General features: G+C 35.9%; 2 protein-coding genes across 4 annotated transcripts in view; both read right to left on the bottom strand.

Annotated features, from left to right (window-relative positions):
• Window positions 1-8,646, bottom strand: part of LOC106073264 (solute carrier organic anion transporter family member 2A1-like) — a 34,250-nt gene extending 25,604 nt beyond the window's left edge. Inside the window, exon 1 of the mRNA XM_056015736.1 lies at window positions 8,410-8,646. The gene's annotated coding sequence lies outside the window, so the exon portion shown is untranslated. The remainder of the gene's footprint in view (window positions 1-8,409) is intronic.
• A 10,303-nt stretch (window positions 8,647-18,949) lies between these two features.
• The window catches only part of LOC106074881 (extracellular sulfatase Sulf-1-like), a 61,423-nt gene continuing 53,277 nt past the window's right edge, over window positions 18,950-27,095 (bottom strand). For all 3 annotated transcript variants that reach the window (XM_056015801.1, XM_056015804.1, XM_056015802.1), the window contains exons 14-18: window positions 26,172-26,317; window positions 25,757-25,926; window positions 24,090-24,232; window positions 23,803-23,917; window positions 18,950-22,682 (exon numbers count right to left, since the gene is read on the bottom strand). In XM_056015801.1, coding sequence (XP_055871776.1) covers window positions 22,507-22,682; window positions 23,803-23,917; window positions 24,090-24,232; window positions 25,757-25,926; window positions 26,172-26,317 — 750 coding nt within the window. In that variant the 3' untranslated portion in view covers window positions 18,950-22,506. The remainder of the gene's footprint in view (window positions 22,683-23,802; window positions 23,918-24,089; window positions 24,233-25,756; window positions 25,927-26,171; window positions 26,318-27,095) is intronic.

Below are 27,095 nucleotides of genomic sequence, written 5' to 3'. Positions count from 1 at the left end.
ACACTTGATAACACGTCAGGATTTACCCAAGGGACGTGATTAGTATGTCTGAAATCTATTGGTTGATTTGAAATTAAACAAAGACATTTTTTTGAAAAGAGTTAGCGCCAGAGAATTGGCGGGGTGTAAGAAAGTAACGCCAGTCGAATAAATAATGTCCTTGTAGACAGTCACGTTTCTAAGAGCTCTGTTTGAAAAGCCTTTGTAATATGTTTCATGCTCATTGATTTGTAATTTTGTACATAAGCTGTACTTACGTTATATTTAAATAAAGTTCCAGAGTTTTGTTTTATCAAAGAATCGTCAATTGTAATTCTAGATCGTCATTTTTCTTAACTATTGAATTCAAGTAAAATCCCCGGCATAAAAACATCGTACCATCCAAATGTTGTGACATATCTGGCACCTCCGACGGGACAAAAGTTCATGGACAACTTTTAACGAAATTTATTCAAGATCTAGGACCAATTTCTAAACTCTTCAAAGGAACTTCATTCTTATTTAACGGAGGACAGAATTTCTGTGTTTAACAGGTCAGTTGGTTATCGATAATTCTTTTATAAAGATTTTCGTTAGAGTTACGTCTAACTCACGAAATCCATTATTATATGTAATTGGCAAAAGGAATAAGACCAATATACATAATAACTGGCAATATAAAAAGACCAGTAAAGCAAATAACTGGCAATATAAAAGACCAGTAAATCAAATAACTGGCATTATAAAAAAGACCAGTAAATCAAATAACTGGCATTATAAAGAAGACCAGTAAATAATCATTTGTGCAGCACAAAGTAAACAGAAGACCAGATTTAACCAACTGTTAAACCAGTAAAAAGTACTCGGCTCAATAGATCTATATATTCAATCATACGACTCCAGTAACTACAAGTCTACTGTCAAGAATTTATTAGCAAATGGAGGCTTCAAGAACTTTGTCACTAGATCTATATTATTATTATATCTGAGATAAAGCCAAAATCCAGATATTGAACTTTTTGCTCCAATACAAGAAACTAACAAAAAAATTAAATACGGCTTCCGGCTCTAGAACACAACGACTCCAGTAGTACTTCTACTGTAAAACAAAGTTATACTTCATAGCCAGTTACGGCATAACTAACATTCATTTGTTATATTCAAAACGTTACTATATTTCTACATTCCAAGTTGGTATATTTTTCAACATGTCTCCAAAGACAAGAACACAAAGATGGTTAGAATTATTTGACATAGCTAAAGAAAAACAAGTACCTAAACCAGATGAATGGGTTCATCGACAGGAAGAAAAAAGAATATCAAGCAAAAGTACATTGTAACATGACTTCAACAACAGACCTAATAGGTGAAGCCATAGCTTTAGCAGAAAAACTCAATATTCCTTCACATGAACGAGAAAGATGGTTTGATAATAAATTAGCTGAAATAGACAGAGAAGATGACAAAAGACGGCAAAAAGAACTAAAACGAGAATTATTAGAATTGAAAAATACCGAATTCAAAGCTGAACAAAAGAATGATGCAACATTAACAAGAATATACCAGAAAGCTCAATTAAGAAAGCTTACAGCATATCTTGAAGATGAATTTCTCAAGAAGATTATTTTCCACAAGTACAATATAATTGAACAAATATATGTACCACAGAAGTACAGACAACAAATAATCAAAGCCAAGCATGAGTTTTATGAAACCATAGATATGAGTGTAACAAGTACTAAGAAGAGAATTGCCAAAGAATATTATTGGCCTAGCCTGACCAAAGATGTCAAGAAATACATTAATAATTGTTCACATTGTCAACATGATTATTGTGAGAAGAAACAAACTCAAAAGAAAAGCAACATAACTAAAACAAAGAATGAACCAGACTACAAAGCCAGAATTGACAACAATGAATCTATGCATCATGACTCAAGTAAATCTACAGGGACATCACTGCCTACTACATGTCCATCCCTACCCACTACATGTCCATCCCTACCTGACAATATAAGCCCATCCCTGCCTAGTACTTTCCCATCCCTAACCATTGAAGATGACTTCATACATCAAGACTTGAACAACACTGCATCTGCATCATTACCTACCAATACTATGGTATGCATTGAACATTTCTGCTGCAATCAAGACAAGTCTCATGAACCAGAATCAGAAGCAGATAACAAAGAAATTTTTATTCAATCAACTTTGGCTATACCAGACAAAAGAAAAACTATGCAACTTGACTCTACCACTCATACAAGTATTCCTCATTTGAAAGAATGTGAGTCAACTCAAGAAGCCATTACATCCAAGAACATTGAAAGTCAAAGAATAGTACATGAACACATGAAATCAAGATATTTTGCTCAAGGAGATCAAGTCAATTTACTGTTACCAGATTGGAGTAACAAGCTATTCTACAAATGGCAAGGTCCATTTACCATCACCAGAAAGATTTCCAACCTGCTTTATGAAATCAATGTCAACAAGGTTACCAGAGTATTTCATGTTCATATGTTTGAACATTACCATGAAACAGATAATGAAGACATCAAAGCAGAAGTTAATAATTTTACAAGCTTAGCAACTATTCCTGAGGAAGAAGAAGAAACATCATCAACACCCATTCCTGAGATAGATGTTTCATTACCGGCATCAAATCAATTTGACATTCCCAAGGTCATCACTCTGGATGACATAGCACTACAGCAAGTGAAGGACACTAAAGTGTTTCCAGACCATGCAGATTTCTTTACCAGTGTTTCTGAAACATTTCCAGTACTGCAATTTGAAAACAACCCAGAGAGCAACAACATTGACAACACCAAGTTTCATCCTCCTTCTACTCAAGGGGCAACTTTTCTTCAGAAAGGAACAAATGAACTTCTTCAACATTGCTGTATTGACCGATTGAACTCAGACATGTTCAGTCATTGCTCTATTGAACATTCTAATGCAAAGCATTCTGCTACCATTGTTCTACAGCGTCAAAGTTCATCAACCAGAAAATTGAGTTTTGGTTTCGGACAGTTCTTATTTTCACCAAACTCAAACGCGGTTCAATCAGACATTATCTGTGAGATCATTATGACATGGAGACAACAGCTTCATAAACTGAAAGACCTTTTCTTCAAGTTTAGAAAACGCACATGCACATCCATGTCGGCAATTCAGAAGGGTTCCGAACTTTACATTTCTACTCTACATATGTACTATAGCATATTTAGTGCCACTTGATCCATTATCATTCATACTCGTCAAGGAAGAACAGTATTCAGTTGTACTTAATCAATTAATTTGTCTACTCATTTTTTCCACAGGAGTTCTATATCAGATGTTGTATTTATTTCAGCACCAAGCAACCCACTGAGGAAAGTCACTCATTCAAGATACTTTGTTTATTATGTTTCAGCATCTTTGCATATGACATGCATCAGACATCTTAATTTTTAAATCATGTGCATTTTATTTCAGGTATTTTATTTCAGGTCGAATATTATTGCATATATCCTATTATAATAGTACAGATACATGACAGACAATTGGAATTTTTCATTGCTTCACACATGATGAGATTTATATCACATTGAGTATTATTATTCAGAAGATTGATCACATTGAGTATTATTTTCTCAGAAGATTGTCATGTACTATCACAATTATTTTTTCTATGTCAATTTTTCATATGCAATATATTTTTCCAAGTACACATTTTCACATTAGTACTATCCAAATGAGTTATAATGTCATATTTTAATATTATCATGAAGCACCATGAAGAGAAGTAACTCATTCAATTCAAGATTTAATTTATCCAAGTATTATGCTTTGTACAACTTTTGATATTGTTCATGACAAGCATTGTCTCATTTTCATAACCACTTGAATAGTGAAACAGGTGTCCAAAGTCATCAATAATTTTATTCACTGCATTTACATTTTTTTTATCTCCAAGTTGACTTTATTTGTCATATGTTACCTCAACCATTTTTCTATAATTTCATGTATGGTATTTTGTGTATATTTAAATAATTTTAATACATATGAGCATTTCTATTACTATACAAATGCTAAATGGAGGGGGGGGGGGTAATATGTCACAGATTACATTATAGAATTGTTTGTACATTTCACTTTTAAAAGAAAATATAAGCCCTCGACATTAGCCTCGGGATTTACCCCTCAAATTTAGACACTTGATAACACGTCAGGATTTACCCAAGGGACGTGATTAGTATGTCTGAAATCTATTGGTTGATTTGAAATTAAACAAAGACATTTTTTTGAAAAGAGTTAGCGCCAGAGAATTGGCGGGGTGTAAGAAAGTAACGCCAGTCGAATAAATAATGTCCTTGTAGACAGTCACGTTTCTAAGAGCTCTGTTTGAAAAGCCATTGTAATATGTTTCATGCTCATTGATTTGTAATTTTGTACATAAGCTGTACTTACGTTATATTTAAATAAAGTTCCAGAGTTTTGTTTTATCAAAGAATCGTCAATTGTAATTCTAGATCGTCATTTTTCTTAACTATTGAATTCAAGTAAAATCCCCGGCATAACAACATCGTACCATCCAAATGTTGTGACATCGTCTATTGTGATAAGAAAACAAATGACAAATTCGAATTTAAAATTTTCCCAAAAGAGTAAGCAAGGAAACTTGTCAGCACCATCGGAATGCCTTTCACCACCTTTCCTTTGCCCCTCGGACATACATTTGCAGCCTATAGGATTCGGACAATAACGAATCCGGTACTTTAAGATTGTATTTTAAGACCGCAGTGAGACCCCGAATCTTTTTCTTCGTCGCTCTCATTTCTATGCTGGAAGGTTCAAATAACTAGTCCTGTATCTGATAGGAACTACGAATTGGTTTTCAGATATGGAGGTTCTCCATATAATTTTTCTTCCATAGAAAAAAGGTTGAGGGGGTGCAATGTCTTGTTCAGGCCTCTCGATAAAGAATGCAGCTTTGAAGGACATGGTCGGCCCCGAATAGAGCAGTGAGATTCATGACAAAAAAATATTCACCTTTGACTAATGTAACACCTTTAGTAAAAACACTAAATTTAGAAAGCCTTTAGGATAGAAAACTTAAAAGTGAAGTAGCAATTATACATAAAACACTGAACCATAATCTTCAAATACAAAAACAAAACCTGATAAAATACTCAGAAAGACACAAAGATAAAGGCATATTCCTCGTTCATATGCTAGGACAAATTCACACAAATGCTCCTTTTCCCCTAATACTATTAGAGTATGGAATGGGTTGCCTGAGCCAGCCTGGAAAACCAATGACTAGGCGGATTTGAAGTCAATGGTTAACATGTATGACTATAAATAACGTCTGTATTTTATAAGATAAAATCAAATAAAAAAAGTTATTTTTTCATCAAACTGGGATATTTTGTATAAAAAAAGAATATAAAAGAATATTTTAGATTAAAACAGACATTGAGAGGTGTTCTGAGGGTGAATACATTTCTGGCGTGTGTCGCGGGCTGCATTATCGCAAAAAAATCGTCGCGTCTAATTCTTTGCGCCATGGAGAAAGACGGTTGACGAATCTTGCATGGTGCACCAACAGACTAAGGTAAGGTAAGGTATTTTTTTTCGACTACATTCTGCACTGTGGGAAGACGCTGGGTATTGAGTCACGAGCCAGGTATGGCCCGCAGCCCGTAGTTTCGTCAACCCTCGTCAATACTCAAAAGAGTGCCAACAAAGTGCCCCTTAAATGCCCTTTAAGTGCATGTTAAGTGCCCGTTAAGTGCCCATTCATCTGGGTCACTGTAGACTAGGTTGTTGCCCAGGGTCACAAACTATTAAAAAAAAATCTATGCTCTGGTTTTCGTAGGAAATCTTTGGCATACATCTTTACACCCGAGACCTGTTTGTGTGACCTTTGCCCGAGTGTCAGGATTCGTTCTCCGTGTGTCTGGGTCTCACGACAGATTTTGTAAATGAGGATGTCATGATGTCGATGTAATGTCGGCCACTGAGACATTATCAGCAGCGTTGCTATTTGTAATAGACTAAAACAACACGAGCTTCAATAAACACAATGATTTTATTCGTCTCTATTTCTGTTCTTTACTCCAGCCACTTGTTCTCTAAAACTGACCTCCTTTTACACACAGTCCTGACACACTGCTGTTCACTCAACCATGTACACTCAAAGTCCACTGGTCATTTCGTACACAGGCACACACACACTGCACTACCAGCCACTCAAAACACATACACTTACTATCACACTATTGAAACAGAGTAACTTCGTCTAATGAATGGTAGTACCCTTGTCAAACTAATCCTTTCCTTTCAAAAGAGATTTCTGTTTTTCAAAACGAGGGCCTGCCTTAGGGCTTAGGTCATTGCAACCTAATGCTATCAGTAAATTATAAAATTTAAACATTATAAGCTATATATACTATAAATATATACTGATTTTTCAGGAGCCCCTTGAAATCTCCTGAAATTGCCAAATATACGAAAAGTCCTGGAAATCTGAAATTATTAAAATCTACCGAAAACTAATAAAATTCTCATGAAAATAGACAAAATTGCGATTTAAAAAAAACGGCATTGTCAGCTTTTGATAAAAATGTACAGCAAGAGGTACTCGTGAAGAGAAGTGTAAAACTCTAGTAGCTCAGGGGTTCTCAACACCTGTGAGTCGCGACCCCTTTGGGGGGTCGAATGACCACTTGCCAGGGGTCGCCTAAGACCATCAAAAATGATAGTTTTTGTCTAAGTTTCTTTGAAAGATTTTTTTTCTTTGGTCATACGATTTCTTAAGTGTTGTATCAACTACATTTGTACCATAGATGTTATATTTTAAAGATTTTTTTTCTATTGTAATTTATTTTAAGCACAAATTTATTTCACACTTCATAAAATTGCATAATGGTTTTTGCTATGTAAATACATCATGGATGTCAGCTGTATACATTTAAAATAGGATTATGATTTTATAACATTAGAAAAATCACAATTAGGGCTTACCTAGGCCTATGAACGAATTAAATTTTATGGTTGGGGGTCACCGCCTAGTGGAGAAACGTATCACGGGTTCTCCGAGCTAAAAAGGTTGAGAACCGCTGTAGTAGCTACACACAATAGTAAATTAATGAAAGGGAGATAATTGATACTAGAAAATTAGACAACTTTTGATTTCTGAGCGTCGGAGAGTTTTAAAAGGGGAGAGAATCGTTTCCTGATTTCTTCTTTTAGGATTAAATCAATTTCTTTCAGAAATACACAATTCGTTTTCTTTTAATCAAAACAAGAATACGCGACATCAGGGCCGAATTTGGGGGAGGGCAGGTCGGGCTACTGCCCCGTTGCCTCCACAAAAGAGGTGCCCAACAGCAGAGACAAAAGCTCACAAAGTTCCATTCGTTAACGCGATAATTTAGTGGGTTTTTTTTTTATAAATTTTATTTCTAAATAATGGAGACAGAGCCGGTCTTAGGCCACTGCAGCCTATGCGGTCGCAGTCGGCCCCGCGCTTTCATAGGCCCCGCGCTATTTAATTAAACCAATATAACTTATATATAATAAAAAGGTTTCCACAGCCTCCTGATTTTCAGGAAATTTCCCGAAATTATTAAAGTCTCCTGAAAAACGGACAATATTGTCATATCTGGTGTGCCAATAAATAAAAACAGCATTGTGAGTTTTCATTTAAGTAAAATTTTTTGCAAAGACGAAAATATTTTCTAACTAAAATAATCTTAATTTTGATATTATGCTTATCCCTACCCAGACAAGGCCCCGCGCAATCCGTTTCGCATAGGGCCCCGCAATAGCTAGGGCCGGCCCTGAGTGGAGATATGTAGGCCTAGTCATCATAGAAATACTTTTATTTGTTGGCAATACATTTCTGAAAGACTTGACGGGAAAAAAATAATTAGGGGCCTGTAACAAAAGTGAAAACTTACTTTTTTGTTGTTGTTTTTGGTGGGTTATGATATCACCTACCACTTACCACCTCCGCAGTGGTCTAAGGACTATTCACGTAAGTTTTCACCAAGATTGGTCAAACAGTGATGATTTCAATAAATAGCAAACATCACTATTGAAGATTGGTCAAACAGTGATGATTTCAATAAACAGCAAACATCACTATTGGCTTGAAATATCAGATTTTAAAGACGCATTGGCGCCGTATCGTTTCACTTCCATATCGACTTCCAAGTAAAAAATATAATTAACCCTTTCTCTCCTAACTTACGATACCAACATTGAGTCCACCAGAATTTGGTAAATAATTACGGAGAGAAAGAGTTAAGTAGTAGACTGGAAAGATTTAGCTAGACAGTAGCCCTAATATGTTTTTCATTCAAATTCACGCTAAAGATTATCTAGCACTGAATAGATAAAAAAAATTCCAGCATATGAAGAATTGCGTGTCCTTACCTTTAATCCTGCGAAACAGTTTTATTGAATTGAACAAAGCTAAAAAAGTATTTTGTGTTCAAAGATAACCTTACAAAACAGTTCAGTTTACTTGAGCTCATTAGAATCACTGGGGGCAGCCTCCTATCACACCCACTGCTATGTCAATAGTCAGTTCACCTGTCAACAAGTCCTCACTGAACTCTTAGACTGATAACAAGACGGACACACACAATTAAAACAACATTGGCCCCATAAGAAAAAAAGATGAGAGCTTTATTTATATTTATATATAAATGTACATCTTATTTTTTTTTTTTTTGCGTAATCTGTTATAACAGAACTCAAAAGTAGAAGAAATATCAGTATAAAAACTAACAAAATGTATATATATATAGATATATATATATATATATATATATATAGATATAAAGGAGGTTCTCAATAACCATCATTTAGGGCTTCTATAAAAAGATAAGTGAAGTCTTTATGGATTTTAGCGGCCCTTGTAGGTAAAATCCTCAACTGTATTTCATGCTTTCTATCATTTAATGTGTTTGTCTTTCTGTCAAGTTTACAACTCAAATAACTAAAAGCGAAATCGTGTGTATCATTTTCAAAATCAATTTAGTTTTGAAATAAAATATTCATTTTTGTTTCATACACATTTTCAAACCATTTTCAAAACAATAATTTATTCTTATATTTTTATTGCTCACTATTGCCCCATTGGCACGGATGGAATAAACCTATTAAATTGTGTTCTATGTTGTGCATTTAAGTACATCGGGCTACTAAATATTTGTCTAAAGTGTGCATTATTTTTTTTTTACTCTTAGCACACATGTTGTTGTTGTTTTTTTTTTGCATATCTTTTTTTTTTTTAAAGCAAGTTTTATTTAGCTGTTTATTTTGATCTTCAATATATGATTACGACCGATCCACATGGGCCACCAACGAGTTTGTGTGTAAAAGCTAACTCCTTTTATTATGTTGAATTTTTTTTAGCCTTTTTTTTTTTTTTTTTTTTTACTTTCATTTTCCAAAAAAAGCAACAATGTCGTTGGTGGTATTATCGTTTTTGTTGTTTTATTTGTTTTTTCCACTGCACACAAAGTACTTTATCACGCCTACATAATATTTATATTCATAGATCTCAAAACTATCGAACGTGATTGGGAATCTATAACTGGGGCAACTTGTATGCACGTGGATCTATATCTAGTACTGAAGGAACTTCTTTACGAAAAGACCCCGTGCTCTGTATAATGAGACTCTTCTTTAAACGCCAGTTCAGGGCGAGACGAATGAATTAGGACGCAAATCATTGTTGAGACAGTTGTTAATCTAAACAATGGACATAATATGATCTCGTGGTATCTTACAACTTCGTGTCGTATCTTTGGGCCCGCTTTGTATGAATGATTTACTTGCTAGTGGAACTATATCCCTATATCCTGTATAGGGTATGTTTTCTTTGACGGACAGTGGGACTTGCCAACTCCGGTCAAGTGTCAAGTGTGGAAATTGTAGCGAGACTATCTCACTGTTTTAAAAGTGTAATAACAAAAACAAGAGGCATAACATACTGGCAACTACTTATAAGAATAACATATAATAAATAAATCCCATATTTGTGTCCAGGTTCGGTCTATGGAGAAAAAAATTCTACTAGCTAAATGCTAAGCCTACTGCTCTGAAATGGTTTCTGCAGTGCTCAATGCCGCACAATCTAACGCAGGACTTGGATTGTTGATATAGAGATTGGGTTACCAATGTTTCGATGGTTCTTTCAAAGGGAAAACTACTTACTTACAAGCAAACATTTTCTGTTCAACGCTTGTGTGAATTGTGTAGGGCGATGATGCTCAGCCTAATTCGACCTGTGGGCCATTTTCATTTCCGACACTCGTGTCGCGGGCCACATGACCGAAAAGAAAAAAAACAAGGAAATTACCTGAAACAATTAGCCCTAGTACTTACATTAATTAATGGGATATTTGACGTTTATTTTTGTTTTTACGGGTAGGAAAATGGCTTCACGGCTCTACTTAGAATTGTGAATATCATTGTAGATATTTGTACTACTGACTCTGATTTTCTGGTCTCTTTTTGTAAATATTCCTTTCGATCATCCAATCTCCAAGCGTATTTTAACAATCTTTATTCACAGCTCAAAGCAAGAATTGCGTCATATTTGTTTTCTAATGCCGTTTATATATTGTTGTTGTTTCATATCTAACTTCACCTATCTCTTGGTCTGCTGGAACGTTGGGACACCACACAAGATCCGTCAACCTTCTTTCTCCATTCTTCTTTGTCATTTGCCATTGATAGAATTTCATTCTGAAGTTCTTTCTGAAAATATTGAAACCAGCCTTTTTACCTGCCTGGGTGGAAGGACCACTTCGGGGGCCGATTTTGAGTTTGTGTTTCCACACAAACTGTCTTTGTAACCTTGTTGTTTTTGTTTGTTTGTTTATTTGTTTTGTTTTTTTTTTGTTTTTTATTTGAAGATTATATTGTTCAATGTTTTATGTATGATAGCTACTTTACTTTTAAGTCTTCTATCATTATGATATTATTTCTGAAAAATATTGAAACCAGCCTTTTTACCTGCCTGGGTGGAAGGACCACTTCGGGGGTCGATTTTGAGTTTGTGTTTCCACACAAACTGTCTTTGTAACCTTGTTTATTTATTTGCACGTAGTCCAAGATTTTATTAGGATCTGGATCTAGGTTAATTGGGCGAGACACTATCCTGCTCGATTAAGGGAAGGGATTAAAGCAGCTTCGATAAACATTTGCTCCCACATAAGGATACGCCTTTTCTTTGTTTCGGCTTCGAGTCAAGACATGTTAAATTGTTTATCGAATCTAATGTTGATCAAAATCCATCCTCCACAAGTCTTATAGATTCAAAAGCAGCAATAACTATGAACGAATATAAGCTTGAGTTTCTCAAAATTGACGCCATTTTCTGTAAGGGGCCAAATCAGAACCCTTGGCTCTGAACAGTAATCCTAACCTCAATCCTGACACTAGCCCAAGAAAATATGCCACAAGACATCGTAGAATGACTTGACAAAAAATGACGTAGCACCCAGAAGGTCCTGGCGAGAAACGTCAGGTCATTAATGATAACATCCACGACTCTATTAACATGCAAACAAACGTTTTGACAAGTTGAGGTCAAGGACGCAGAAGTACGTACAAACTGCAACAAGCACTAATAGACCAAAAATATATATCTAGGTCTTACAAGATAGAATTCATAAGTGTTTGTTCTTTTTCATTGACAATAAGCACTGACATACAAAATATATATATAGGCCTTAAAGGCCTTACAAGATAGAATTAATAAGTTGTTGTTTTTTTTGTTTCCATTGACAATAAGCACTGACATACAAAATATATATATAGGCCTTAAAGGCCTTACAAGATAGAATTAATAAGTTGTTTTTTTTTTTTTGTTTCCATTGACAATAAGCACTGACATACAAAATATATAGGTCGTACAAGATGGAATCCATAAGTTTTGTTGTTTGTTTTTTAGGGGGGTTGGGGGCGGGGTAGTAGGCCTGCAGGCAGCAATGATAGACAAAATTTATAGATCGTTCCCTTTTTTTAAAGAATTTTTTTTTGTTTTTTACTTCTTTATTACCCTTCATTTGTTTATTGTTATTTTATTTTTTTTCTTTGTTTTATTTTGTTTAAAGATAAATTTGGTTTGGCTGACGTTATAGCAAGATGCTTTAAATAATTCTTTGCACAAAAGCGTATTTTAATTTTGCTTTTTTTGTCATGCTTAGAATGTGTATTCTTTCTATTATGATATTATTTCTTGTTTAGATCGCAAATTAAAGCAGTGTCTTCAAGTCTGAAGATTAGGAAGGAGTAAGTATATCACTTGACTTCAAAGACCCGGTTGCGACCTCTATACTTTGTTACAACTAACACAGACCAATCCGTTAGAGTCTATTTAAGTTTGTTTGTTTTTTGGTTGTTGTTGTGTTTTTTAATGTCTGAGCATGTCTTTTGATGATTGTTTTTCTTTGGGTCTCAAATGTATACAATCGACTTTTACAAATACCCTCTAGACCAGTGAGGGCAAACTGACACCTGAGTTTATCCGGAGAAAAAGAGGGGGGGGGAAGTAACGTCGCCATATTTTATGCTCCCCGTATGGGATAGGTGAAATTGAAGATGCCGAGCATGAAATGGAGAGCTGCCTGGTCGTATGGTATGCGCGCTGGACTGTAATTCAGAGCTTCTCGATTGTCGAGGCTGACATTCTCTGGGACATTTGGACTAGGACGTAGAATTTTTTTTCAACTCTGAAGGAACACCAGAAACATGTCCAAGAAAAGTAATAAACATGCAAAAAGTAAAAAAAAAAGAGCAACACTCCACTATTCACACCTTCGATGAAGTCCAGTAGGGAATCGGCGCCGACAGGCGCCGTTCATCCCGTTGGTAGTTAGAAAGGCTTTTATCCAACCACCAGGCCTGGACATTGGGATTCTTCACCCCATGTCCTGTCTGAGGGCACCCAGCGGTAGACGGCCATATCGATTGACTGGGCCCAGACCGGGCCGTGCCGCGTACACAGCGCACCATCCCCGATGCTTCGTCACCCGCTATAAGTGTCAAGGACAGTGCTAACTGCGGGGGGCTTGTCTCATATTCCTATAATGTAACCGCCACTGTCCCGTGCGAGGGTCGCCAATCCAGCAATCCGGAACTGATGACGACACCCTTTGTGGAACGGCGTGGCGGACTTTTTGGACTGGGTTGCAAGTTACTTGTTCCATCCCCACCCCGAGTGAGATAAAAAAAAAACAACAAAAGCTCACCCAGGGAGACCTACTAGAAGGCCTGGTTCGCTACTCGTTCTTTGCCTATCCAGTTCCACCCCTGGACGTTTCCACCGGAGGGCCACGCTGAGGCGACGGGTAGCTGGAATTTCCTCCGGACTATTCACACCAGCGTTGAGCACTAAATGTTTGCTCGTAAGACCAACCGCCTTTACTTTCCCCTCCCCAAAGTCAGATACCTGTTAGGGTCGTGTGGACTGGGAGGGACCGTCACCTCCGTGACGCCGGAGGGACTCCCTTAACATACCGAAATTAAAATCCCAATCTTTACCGAGATTCCTATAAGAATATATATCAATCCTTTTTTTTTTCGGGTTGGTGCTCGCCCCTTGGCTTTGAGGTAGTTTGAGATCATATATGCTGGGGGGGAGGGGGGTATAGTGGCGCATGTATTTCAGCTCAGTCAAATCCTTTGATTAGTTTTAATAAAAAAAAAAGCTACGACCCAAATTCTCTTTGCCACATTTAGACTCAACCTCTGCACTCTGACCTCACCGTTGGGTTTAAACTTATTTTATCTTTTATATAGCGCTACGTTATCACTAACTCTAGCCTTCTCCGTGTGTGCTTATGACCTCTGTAACATACTTGACGTAAGTGTTGAGACGAACGCAGGTAACGACTATGTTTGTGAATAACGCAATCGTTGCAGCTACGCAGGAATGGAGATAGCTTCTTAGTTCATTGAAGGATTCAGAAGTATTGAAAATAAGTAAAATATAAAAAGTCCTTTAAAAAACACAAAAAAAGCTTATCTAATGGAAAAAACTCCGCACTTACAACTATATCTCTCAATGATGTCGAATCATTTCTCTTATTCGATATCAAGCAAAAAAAAAAAAAAAAACAATAATTAATTCACTGATTAGTTAATATTTTTGATTGATTCATGTTTTGTCTATGTCAGTAAATAATTGTGCAAAGTTTCAACTTGTTCCGAGAAATAACGTGTACAAACTTTTTACTGTCTGTTTAAGCTTTGTAATGATTATTTTTTGGAAGAGGAATATTTAGTTACATTGAAATGATATGGAATCCTTGGCATTAGCTTTAGTCGGAACCATGTTGACCACGCAGAAGTCCCCCCCCCCTCCTTACACGCATCTGATGTGTCCAAAGAAACATCCAATACACGATACAGTTTGGGATCCAGCGGCGTAGCACTGTGTGCTGCAAGCTAAGTGTCATCGCCCATCGATTCCTAATTGTTCTTTACAGTTGGCGTACGAAGCCTTTCCCGTTTTTGGGAGCAGCAGACGTTTGACTAAGTTTTTATTCCAGGTGAGTAGTTGCCCTTGGCTAACGAGCCACTCCTTTCTGAATTGATTAATTTATTTTTGTCAACAAAAACATTCTTTTAATATTGGCCTTAGATCTGAGAATATAAAAAAACCATTTTGGTTCGTGAATTATCACAGATCAACATTCAAGCAAACAGTTATCTTTATAAGCGGCTGTACAATCAAGACTAGTAACTGTTATATCCGAGTGGTTAAGCGCTTGGCTTCCGAACATGGGGTCCTGTGTTTGAATCTCGTTCAAGACTGGGGTTTTGAACTTCGGGATTTTTAGGGCGCCTCTGAGTCCAGCAAACTCTAATGGGTACCTGACTTGAGTTAGGGAAAGTAAAGAGTTCTGGTCATTGAGCTGGCCACATGTAACTTAAGTAAAACCGTGGGTCACAGAAACATATGTCCTTAACATTCTCTGCCTTATAGACCGCATGGTCTGAAAAGAGGAACTTTACTTTAAGCTGTTATCTCTGGAATCCACTACTGCAGCCTATTTAAATCACTGACCTAGCAGACTGAGGGAAGAAAAAAAAGCTCAGCTATTTTGTAGTTGGCTGCTCACATAACAAGAGAAACAAGAAAACCAAAATAAACAAACAACTATAGAGAAACGTAGTCAGAGACTGAAGACAAGCTTATCTTATATTCTCAAGACATTCACCCCAAAAGAGATCATTAAATAAAATTATTTATTTTCTGATGCTATCATTTCGGGGATATAGTGGAGACTATTTAAATAGAAACTATTTGTAGGAAAAGACTGTTCTGGAACTTAAACATTTATTCGTATTAATATAAAATATTATGTAACCTACTGTTGTAAATTTCACATTTAATGTTAAAGAGAAACTTTAGGTATGAATGAGCTTTGTGTGTTATCGTATAAATTGTTTGCTTTTATACTGTACTGTTATTTGTAAAGCACCATTGTAGATTTCCCTAACTCAGGGGTAATAAAGATTAATATCAGGTGACCGAGCCTCGCTCGGATGAATAATTTGTTAAGGGAAGATATATACCCGAAGTCATTTTGGGAATATTTTTGTAATTACGAAAATGAACGATCAGATAAAGACTACTAATCTGAAGAGTTGCTTTAGTGTTCTGTTAGTTCTAAATGTAATTGTACAAGGCGATTAAATATACATACATACATACATCTCTCATACATACATACATACATATATGCATACATACATACATACATACATACATATATGCATATATACATACATACATACATACATAAATACATACATACATACATACATACATGCATACATAGTAAATACATACATACTTACATACATATATGCATACATACATACATACATTCATGCATACATACATATATGCGCCTTACATTCTGCTGCTACACCACGTTGGAATCCCTAATAAAGAATGTGCACAAACACTTCATGGGGCACCTCTGTTACGCCAAACAATATGCTCGTTACCCATACGGGATACGTGTCCTGCCCAGCCTGGCTGTTGGACTATAAGAAGTTCATACCGGCTTTTGCCATCCATCCATCCCAGTGGTGCTACAGCCCGTGGAGGGATATGGCCTGCTTATACACATCCCTCCATTCAGATCTCACCTGGGCCTTCCATCTCCAAGCCCTAACCCCAAGCTTTTTATATATATAAATATTATATCAGTTTACCGAGCCTCGCTCAGATGAATAATTTGTTAAGGAAGGATATATACCCGAAGTCATTTTGAGAATATTTTTGTACCAGGTGGCCGAACCTCGTTCTGTTAAATAATTTCGGAAGGTTATATACCCGAAGTCATTTTGGGAATATTCTTGTAATTACGAAAATGAACGATCGGATAAAGACTACTAATCTGAAGAGTTGTTTTAGTGTTCTGTTAGTTCTAATTGTAGGCCTAATTGTTCATGTCGATTACATTTAAAATCTTTTAAGTCCTCCTACAGTCTAGACAAACTACAGCTCACGTCCGTCTTATAGTTTTACAATCCATCTTTTGCGTAAAACTATTGTAGGCTTACTATTATTGGCTTGGAAGAAAGTCTTTGCAATGTAACTTCTCTACGTTATAGGGTAAAACATGCACTTAGTGACATAATAAAATGGCGCATTTTTTCTTATTAGACTTAAATCATGGCATTAGTTTTCTAAAGAAACGTTTCCGTGGGGCACCTCTGTTACGCCAAACAATATGCTCGTTACCCATACGGGATACGTGCCCTGCCCAGCCTGACTGTCGGACTATAGGAAGTTTATACCGGCTTTTGCCATCCATCCATCCTTGTGGTGCTATGGCCTGCTTTTACACATCCATCCATTCAGATCTCTCCTGGCCCTAACTCCAAGCTTTTTACCGAGGTTTATAGTTAAATCAAAAGAGGCTGCAGTGTACGCAAACTCGTTGACCGCTAGATGGATATCATGTTTAGTGTGAGCAAGTATGGCGTAGAGAAGCTGTGTTATGACCATTTCCTTTGTTTTGGTACAGGAGAGGTAGACACTGAAGCATGAACACATGGTAATAATTCACCAGCAAAATAATAATAATAATAAGGCTTGTCTTAGAGTCCGAAAATTAATGAGGATTGCAGCTGTGACCTACATATCTTGCCACATCCAGGGCAAGCATAACCATTGTCCGCGGTGCTCGATTAAGATTTTCTTTTAGCGTCTTCGTCTGTCCTCGGCAGCAGATTTTTTTTTGTCTTAAATGTGTATCCTCGGCCTTTGTATAGAGGGAATTCTTTAAGTCCGACAGTTACGCTGGACAGAGCAGTATCCTGTATGGGAGACGAATCTCAGACGAACGCATGCCAAAGGCAGTCTTTTTTTGGTGAGCTAAAAAGTGGTCGACGTAACACCGAAACCCTTAAAAGACCAGCTTATGGCGCAAACTTGACTTAGCTGACATAGAAGAGAGCACATGGTTGCATGCAACCTCAGAACGAGACAGCTGGAGGGCACCAGCTAAATAAACAACAAAGTAAAAGGTATTTACACCGCTCTACACAATTAAAGTGTAAACAACTTATTAAGCACTTAAAACACAATAACTAATCATATATCGGCACATTTAATTTCATTACTTCTCTTTCATAGTTCTATAATAAATCAATCTACAGTAAGATGGTGTGCAAATGTTTCATTAGGTCTATTGATTCTTTAAAACTCGTTATTGTTTGCAAAGAAATATTTTAGTATACTGCTGTAAGCCTAGTGACGTAAGCAGCGTTTTTCCCGTTTACGTCATGGAAAATTTTCATTCATAAAACATTCTAGCCAAAATAAATTTTTCGATAATGAGGCATTTTCAAACCGATATAACGATCGACCTCGAGTTTTCCCGATGTGGCTAATGAGTTGAGAATTTTTTTCTCACTAATATGCACATACCTTGAAATTTTAAAGAAAATCGTTAGAGCCGTTTTCGAAATAAAATTTATATATATATATATATAAATATAAATATATATACATACATACATACATACATACAAGAATTGCTCGCTTAAGAGTATAGGATATAGTTATAACTCTGCCATGCGCACCGCCATCCAGGCCAGTGCAGAGGTGCGCACCTCTAGAAACCAGACTAGAAAAGGATGTTGGCATTAGAAGAACGACTTCCGCCCAAGTCTAGAGCTGAGATGAAGATGCTGTGTACAAGGCAGATGTCCTTTGTGTTTGTCGCTTGAGATAAGACACCCTGGGACTAATAGCCGAAGTCCACGCCTGTTTGTACTGTAAATAAATACCTCGTTTAGTGTTACCTCCTGCCTTTTGTTGGGTGCCTACCTTAGAGTTACAACAATATTGTTGCCTTCCCTTCCAAACTGAGGTCACAGAACCTGTGCTTTTGGAAAGTTATTAAATTAAATGAAGAAGTGTAATGGACTTCAAGACCGTTTCTTGAGTGTTGTTATGGGATCTCATTCCATTGCTGCAAGCGACAGGGAAAAGAAGTAGCAGTAAAGAGAAAGAGAGGAACTGAAAGAGACAGTTAACAAATCATGTGTTGGGCAACAACAACGTCCAACAGACAAAGGGTTAGAGAAAAGTAAATGTAGAAACAATATCAGAAAACTAAAAGATAAATGCATAGCAAAGCCTGATTACTAATAAAGAGAAATATAAACATAAAGCACATGCACACAGACATACAAATTAGAGCAGCAGTTCTCAACCTTTTATGCTCGCCGACCCCCTTTAACAATCCCCCACTCTGCCGCGACCCCCCTCCCCCCAAACACACATACAGCAATAGAAGAGTAGACAATAACAATCCACATTTTCGATGGTCTTAGGCGACCCCTGGCTAATCGTCAATCGACCCCCAAGGGGGTCACAACCCACAGGTTGAGAACCCCTGAAATAGAGCAACAATAATTCAACAACAAAAATTTGACATGTTTTTTTTTAATTTTGTAACATTTGAACTGCTCTTTAAAAAAAATCCATTTTGTTTAACACAGACCAATTGGAGAGAAGAAAAAAAAAAGACAAGAACTTTCTTTTAATAGTCTACAACACACAACAATTGTGTGACATGGAAGCAGTAGGTACATGTCATCATGAATACATCAACGTAGACTGTCTGTACATAAGTCATAAAGTCAATTCAGATCAGAAATAGGTGATGTTGTACCAACATAATGAAATGGCACTAAAACTGGTCACAATGTATACAGTTCCACATATTGTCTTACAACTAACAATTGACTTAAAGTTGTCAATCTCAGAATTCAAAATGAATTTCTCTATTCTTATATATTACATTACAGAGATTCCTTAAAAAAATAAGTTTATTATCGTCAATAGTGGAGCCCCCCAGGGCACAAAGACGCAGAGGAAGACCAAAAATATGTGCCGACGCAATGAACTAGCTGAAATCGAGAAGACAGGAAAGAGCTGGGAAGCCATTAAAAACTAGCAAGAGAATGTGGAAAGTGGCATGTTTTTACTGAGGCCCTATGTTCCATGGGAGGTGCAGTGGCTGATTTTGAACTGGGTTCCTGGGTTCAAATCCTGATGAAGACTGGGATTTTTAATTTTGGGATCTTAAGGCGCCTCTGAGTCCACCTAGCTCTAATGGGTACCTGACATTAGTTGGGGAAAAGTAAGGGCTGTTGGTCATTGTGCTGGCCACAGAAACAGATGACCTTTACATCATCTGCCCTATAGATCACAAGGTCTGAAAGGGGAAATTTACTTTTTATGTTCCATGAGGAATGCAAAGGAAAGATTACGATGAATAGTTATGCAATAGGGCAGCCAATGCCCCCATACATGGCAAGCCTTTGAATGCAAAAATAACAGAAACCCTAATTGGCACATGGGATGCAAGGACCCTACACCAATGGGTTAAACTGGATCAACTTTTGAAAGAATCGGAAACCTGGGACGTTATAGGAATATGTGAGCCTAAAATCTGTGGGCAACAGATGGGAAGACTGAATGACTGAATTCTGTAGAGAGAGCTTCCCCCTTAAGCACCAAATGGCATGGGTCTAAGTAAGTAATAGCTTGTATTGGCCAAATCAACAATCAAGTCTTACTATGTGGTCTGTTACCAAACAGAATGGCTTCCAGCAGTCTATCAACAATCAAATATACAGTAATAAATGCTATGAGTTTAATGCCAATTTATATTTGTTTAAAGAAAAAAGACACCTAAATCTTTAATTCCAAAAACAATGCAGCTAAACATTAGGTCATCAGTTCTGAATTCACAAAACAAAATAGCTAAACATTAGATCATCAGTTCTGGGAAGCGTGGTCAAGAGGCCAAGTACGCTTCAACTTGGCTACCTAGAAGGGGGCCCAAGGTTCAACACCCGACTCGGGCAGAGTTGTGTTTACTGAGTGCCTAAAGGCAGCACGGAAAACCAACTCCTAGATACCCCCTCCCCCCCACTGGTCCACAAAAGTGATTGGACCAAAAGTGCTCTGAGCATGCTATAAGCATGAAAGTAGCGCTATATAAAAGCTATAATAATAATTTACAAAGCAAAATAGCTAAAAATTAGGTCATCAGTTCTGATTTCACAAAACAAAATAGCTAAAAATTAGGTCATCAGTTCTGAATTCACAAAACAAAATAGCTAAACATTAGGTCATCAGTTCTAAATTCACAAAACAAAATAGCTAAATGTTGGTCATCAGTTCTGAATTCACAAAACAAAATAGCTAGTAGGTAACTTAGCTAAGTTTGGGAAAGTAAAGGTGGTTGATCATTGTGCTGGCCACATGATAACCTATTCATTAACTGTTGGCCAAACAAAAACCCAAATGATCTTAACATAATTTGCCCTATAGATCTCAAAGTCTGAAAGAGAAACGTTTCTTTACTTTTTACATGAAGATTTGTTCAGATGAACTGACCTTCTTATCTTATAAATTACAGATGTTCCTTCCTAATAGAAGAAAATTATGTCCTACACATATCCATGTTTTGATACAATTTAGCTTTGTCAGTTTCTGTACCATTTTGTAGACTTTTTAAATACATTGGTATGTAACATAATGAATCAAAATAGACATATTTATCTCTGATCGCTACAGAATGAAAGCAATAAATACACAATTAAATGGTGCAGCTTATAAAAGTAATCTGCAGAGGAGCAATCACTGCACAGTTTGGGAAATGACACACATAATACTATATGACAAAGATGAAAAAATGCTTACATACTCAGAAACATAACAATTACATAACATTCAATAGAGAAAAACAAACATCATAAAGAAAATTTCAGCTTCTTAAGAATTTTTAAAAATTATTATTTAATGTTCAATGGAAACAGGTCAGCAGGGAGATAATCAGAGAAGTGTATTATGAAACCATTCATATATTTTTAGCTCAGCAGAATTGCAAAACAAATTACTCGCAGATCTGAACAAACACCAATAATACTTATGTCATGGTTGACACATTGGACTGCAGAAACATAGTCCCAAAGCTTACACCTCAGCCATCGTCATCAAATGGCAGCCAGCAGATGATTAGCCTGAGGTCCTAAGTTTCATTCTAGAATGAATATATATATATATATGTATAGATCGAACTTCAAAATCATAATCTCTACATATAAAAAGATGAACGAGACTCATTCAGGTGACTAAAGCTTAATAAATACAGGTCACCAAGAACAAGGGCAGTCAGGAAGGGACATGATAAAACCAATCACTGTAATTTTACAATAAGCTTCCAACCAATAGCTCTTCTAGGACACAAGAATGAAACAGTGGATTACATGGCAAAGAATGCATACACCACATAATTCCCATAATCTAATAATTAGAAGAAAAAAAAGGAAGCATGGTGTTTTATGAGAAAAGGGGAAGTAACAACTATAAAAAAGATCAGAAATGTATAAACACAAATACCATTCAAAAGCCATGAGGTCCACATTAAATGAAGCCATTTTACACAATGACACTTTGCCATCAACATTGACTGGGTCTCTCCCAGTCCACTATAAACAAATACATAGCAAACATTCCCATACAAAGCTATGGTATAGTCATTTCTCATCGGCAGGGGATATCCTTTCTGAAATATAATTATATTATAAGTAAAGGATTTCAAATTCTACAACCAGTTTTGTAAGCTTTACATAAAATGAGAAAGCTTATTGAAATCGCACAAATATTCTATGCCAACAAACTATTTGTCTTGTACAACTATATCAAAATAAACATAACATTTGAAACTGTAACATAATATACACAAAATAAAAATATATCAACAAGCATTTCAACAGCATAAATATGTATGAACAAACAGAACAAAGAAATAAAATATTAGCTTTAAGATTATAAATTAATTGTTTTATGTTTCTTTTTTTTACATCTTCTATGATCAGTAATAACCAAAGTCCAACGGTTCTACTCTGTCAGTCGAAGTCTGACTGCTCTTGTAGGTCACTGATATCCACTTCTGTTCTATTCTGTCAGTCGAAGTCTGACTGCTCTTGTCTGTCACTGATATCCACTTCGTCTGAGTACTCTTCATCGTCATAAATGTAGTCTTCCAGCTCCACGCTGTAATCTTGATGATGTGTGTTTTTTTTCTGGGATGACAAGTATTGTTTGCCAGGCCACTGAGGGTCATGGGGAAGTCTGTTTTCTGAACAACAACAAAAAGTTACTAGATATTATTTTGTATACTAAACTATGTTTTAATACATATATGTTACAGCAGAAATGTCCATTTTTATAGTTCAATCAGAAGAAATCGGTAAACAAAAATTTTGAGACAATGAAATGTGAAAGAAATAGAGATCACAATTGGTTTAATTATTGTTCATTGATTAATTTATGTTAATTTATTCATTTGGTGTGATCTTGTTTGTTTTTTTAATATACATTTCAAACTTTATAAAAATATGTTGAATAAAAAAATGAGACTATAAAATCAAAAGCCTTAACTCTTTCTCTCCTAACTAACGATACCAATGTTGATTCCACATGAATGTGGTAAATAATTACGGAGAGAAAGAGTTAAGTCAATCATCACTAATTCTAACATATAGCTACTATCTAAAAAAAATGAATTATTGACCAGTCTTTACCAGTGTCCTTAGAATAACTAAAAATATTTTCAAATGAATGTTGTTGTTTTTCCTCAATAGGAAAACTAAGGTATGTTTTTATTATGGACTACATTTGATAAATCTAAAAGTTGGCATGTAAATGTTATAGTAAAAAGGCTAGGCAAAGCAAAATTATTTTAGCTTTATGGGCCACTACTAAAATACCAATAAGGGTGTGTGTGTCGGTGTAAAAAAAAAAGAGGGGGCAGATAAATCATGCAAAGGAGGCTCCTGTTGACTTACCATTTGCAAGCCAAAACAAATGTGTTTCATTTTTAATGACAACTGATAGGCCAAGAGTGTGTTACTGTTGCCTAAAGAATGAGGGATTTGTCAAAGGCAAATCAAAGGTATTTTATCCTTATGAGCTGAGCTATTTTATCCTTTTGAGCTGAGGTATTTTATCCTTATGAGCTGAGGTATTTTATCCTTATGAGCTGAAGTATTTTATCCTTATGAGCTGAGGTATTTTATCCTTATGAGCTGAAATTGATTGGCCAAAGAAATATGTGTGCGTCTAAAAAGTGTAATATACAACCTATATATTTTAAACCACCGCTTACTCAAAATAATGTAATTTCAACATGAATAAAATCAAATGACAAAACAAAGTCTGTCTATAACTGTGACACTACCATCTTTTAGTCAACTTACTTTGACTACTGCTGAGATAACAGTCTTTGCTAGTCTTACAGTGTTTTAGTTTCTTGAGTTCTTCATGGAGCTGTTGCAATATTCCATAATTGAGCTCAGTGGCAATGTTCTTCAACTGAAACCAACAGACCAATGGAATGTTTAACAAAAAATCAATCAATTAGTAACTTCAAGAAATAACTAAAACACTTCCTTAACCAACTTCAAAAGAACAAGAAACATTTATCAATCAAAAAAGATTTTCTTCCGAAACCAAAATATTTCTGACAATTTGGAATCGCACAAACCTGATGAGGATCTTTCCTCAAATCATAAAAATTCATAAAGGTCGTGATGAACTCACAGTACAGAAAGTCATGTGTTTGGTTGATTGTCCGCAAACACCAGTAGGTGTTATTGTTAGAATTTGCACAGAAGCAGAATGGACCATCTGAAAGATTCAAAAATTAGATTAAAATGATTTTTTTTTAATGTTTCGTAATTTAATTATTCAAAGATTTAAAGATTCTGTAGCTAATAAATAGACTACTATCCTCTGTCTTGGCCATTTCTGCCCATCGGCCATTTCAACAAGTTGTAAGAACTATTATATCAGGCAGTCATGATAAAGAGTATGTGAAATCTTTAACGGATTAGGTGATGACAAAGTTGACCATGTCCTGACATGAGAGAATTAACAAAGTTTAAAACAAATCAAACTGCTGCTCGGTTTGATGGGCAGTTTGGGAGCCATGAAGAACATTTGTATCATTAACCCTTAAAGTGCTGAGCTGTTTTACAAGGAGTGCATAAACAATGGAGGCTAAACTACCACACGCACCTTAAGGGTTAACCTCTAAAAAAAAAAGGAAAGTGAGACTGTGCCTCACTTTAAGCAGACTGGGGTTACAGTCAGATACAATGAAACCAACATATCTGATTTGATACTTCAGTAGTTGCAAAGGTTGACTTTTTTTTAAAAGGACTTTTTGTGCATTTTTCATTCTATAGCAAACTAAGTGCACAATAATCTAATCTCTATATGGGGAGGGGGTACCTGGGGGAGGTTTCTGTCCTGCCCTCGCTAGGCAGCTAAGGAGTTTATGACAAACATCCCACTTTACAAATACAGCATTACGGAGTCTTAGATTATTTTAGGAATGCAAGGGTCGCATTGGATGAGTAAATATGTCCAGAAAGGTGGAGTCTTCCAATGTTTACATAGAGTAAAGTAGAGTTTTCTAATGTTTGTTACATGTCCAGTAAGATGGATTCTTCTGTTTACTTACAGTAAGGTGGAGTCTTCTAATGTTTACTTATGGTAAAGTGATAATTGTTAGTTACACGTCCAGTAAGGTGGAGTATTCTGATAATTGTTAATTACACGTCCAGTAAGGTGGAGTATTCTGATAATTGTTAGTTACATGTCCAGTAAGGTGGAGTTTTCTGATAATTGTTAGTTACATGTCCAGTAAGGTGGAGTATTCTGATAATTGTTAGTTACATGTCCAGTAAGGTGGAGTATTCTGATAATTGTTAGTTACACGTCCAGTTAGGTGGAGTATTCTGATAATTGTTAGTTACACATCCAGTTAGGTGGAGTATTCTGATAATTGTTAGTTACACATCCAGTAAGGTGGAGTATTCTGATAATTGTTAGTTACACGTCCAGTAAGGTGGAGTATTCTGATAATTGTTAGTTACATGTCCAGTAAGGTGGAGTTTTCTGATAATTGTTAGTTACACCTCCAGTAAGGTGGAGTTTTCCGATAATTGTTAGTTATACGTCCAGTAAGGTGGAGTTTTCTGATAATTGTTAGTTACACGTCCAGTAAGGTGGAGTATTCTGATAATTGTTAGTTACACGTCCAGTAAGGTGCAGTTTTCTGATAATTGTTAATTACTTGTCCAGTATGGTGGAGTCTTTTAATGTTTACTTACAGTAAAGTGGCGTATTCTAATACATGTTACTTACAAGTCCAATAAGGTGGAGTCTTCCAATGATTGTTGTCATGTGTAAAACAGTTCATACTTTCCAGATTACAGGAACTGGTCTTCTCTTTTCTACGTAGTCGACGCATCTTCAGTCTCTCTTCCCGTGTCAATGTCTTGTTTCCAGGATTGACAATCTTACTGTCAACTTTTCTGATGGGATGAAAAAAAAAAAAGAATAAAATAACTACACTAGACAAAGCCAAAATATTTATTTCCAAAAAAGCCAAAATATTTATTTCCAAAAGAATGTTATAACATAGAATTATCTTCAAGATGTTCAGAAAGTCTCTTTGTGCACTTTAAAAAAAAAATTGCCACATGGAGAATGTACAACAAATGATTTTCTTGTGTTTACAAGGGAGGTAAAAAGTGGACAAAGGGAATTAATAACATACTTCATTTTCTTTGGGTCTATGATGTTCCCGCTCTCATCACACTCACAAATCTCATCATCTTCGATCACAATTTCTTCCTCTGCTGCTGAATTATTTTTAGTCACAGCATCAACAAGCTTGTGCTCTCTGAGCTGTTTACGGAGGTCCTGGTGAAAGATTTCAAAACTGTTGTAGGAAATATTTTTCATATTTTTTAAACTTTTTCTTTGGCCATTCAGAGCCCCCGAAAATAAAAAAACAAGAGGAAAAGTACAAATGCTAAAAGTCATTTATGATCACATAAAAATAGACACTTTAACTCTTTCTCTCCTAACTGACGATACCAGCGTTGATTCCACCAGAATGTGGTAAATAATTACGGAGAGAAAGAGTTAAATATGTTTATCAAACATTAAGTTGTTGTTTGTTGGACATGTTTCAGATGTTACTTCAGAATTGAAGATTATTACATCCTAGCCCAAATCTCCAGTAAGACGGTGGGTAATGAAGGTAGGCAAGGTTCAAACCAGGCACTATCATGATGACAGTCCAGAACACATACCACACAACCCACAATTAATTTGGAAAAAAAAAAAAAGGATTTATTAATAAATAAAAATATACTCTGATTATATTCAGCTGCTTTGGAGTCAAATATATAAATAATGCTCAACTTATCATCAGAAAAAATCTGCTGTAAAGAAAATTAATGATTAATGAATTAAAATAGTGCATCTAGTTGAACAGTTGTAAATGTAAGCATTCAATTATCTATAGATTGTTTATGTGTGATGAAAGTAGATGTTTACAAAAAGAAAACATTTTCAACACAATTAACTTTAATGTCTCCAGGCACTGACATTCAAAACAAGCCAGATGAGAATTATAAGAGAACTATAATTTTATAAGAGACACTGACAAGAATTTTGTGTTTTAAAAAAAAAA

The sequence above is a fragment of the Biomphalaria glabrata genome, chromosome 17 (assembly GCF_947242115.1).
Source record: "Biomphalaria glabrata chromosome 17, xgBioGlab47.1, whole genome shotgun sequence".
NCBI lineage: Eukaryota > Metazoa > Mollusca > Gastropoda > Planorbidae > Biomphalaria > Biomphalaria glabrata.
Note: the sequence above shows the minus strand (reverse complement) of the source record. Positions and strands in the feature narration are given on the sequence as shown.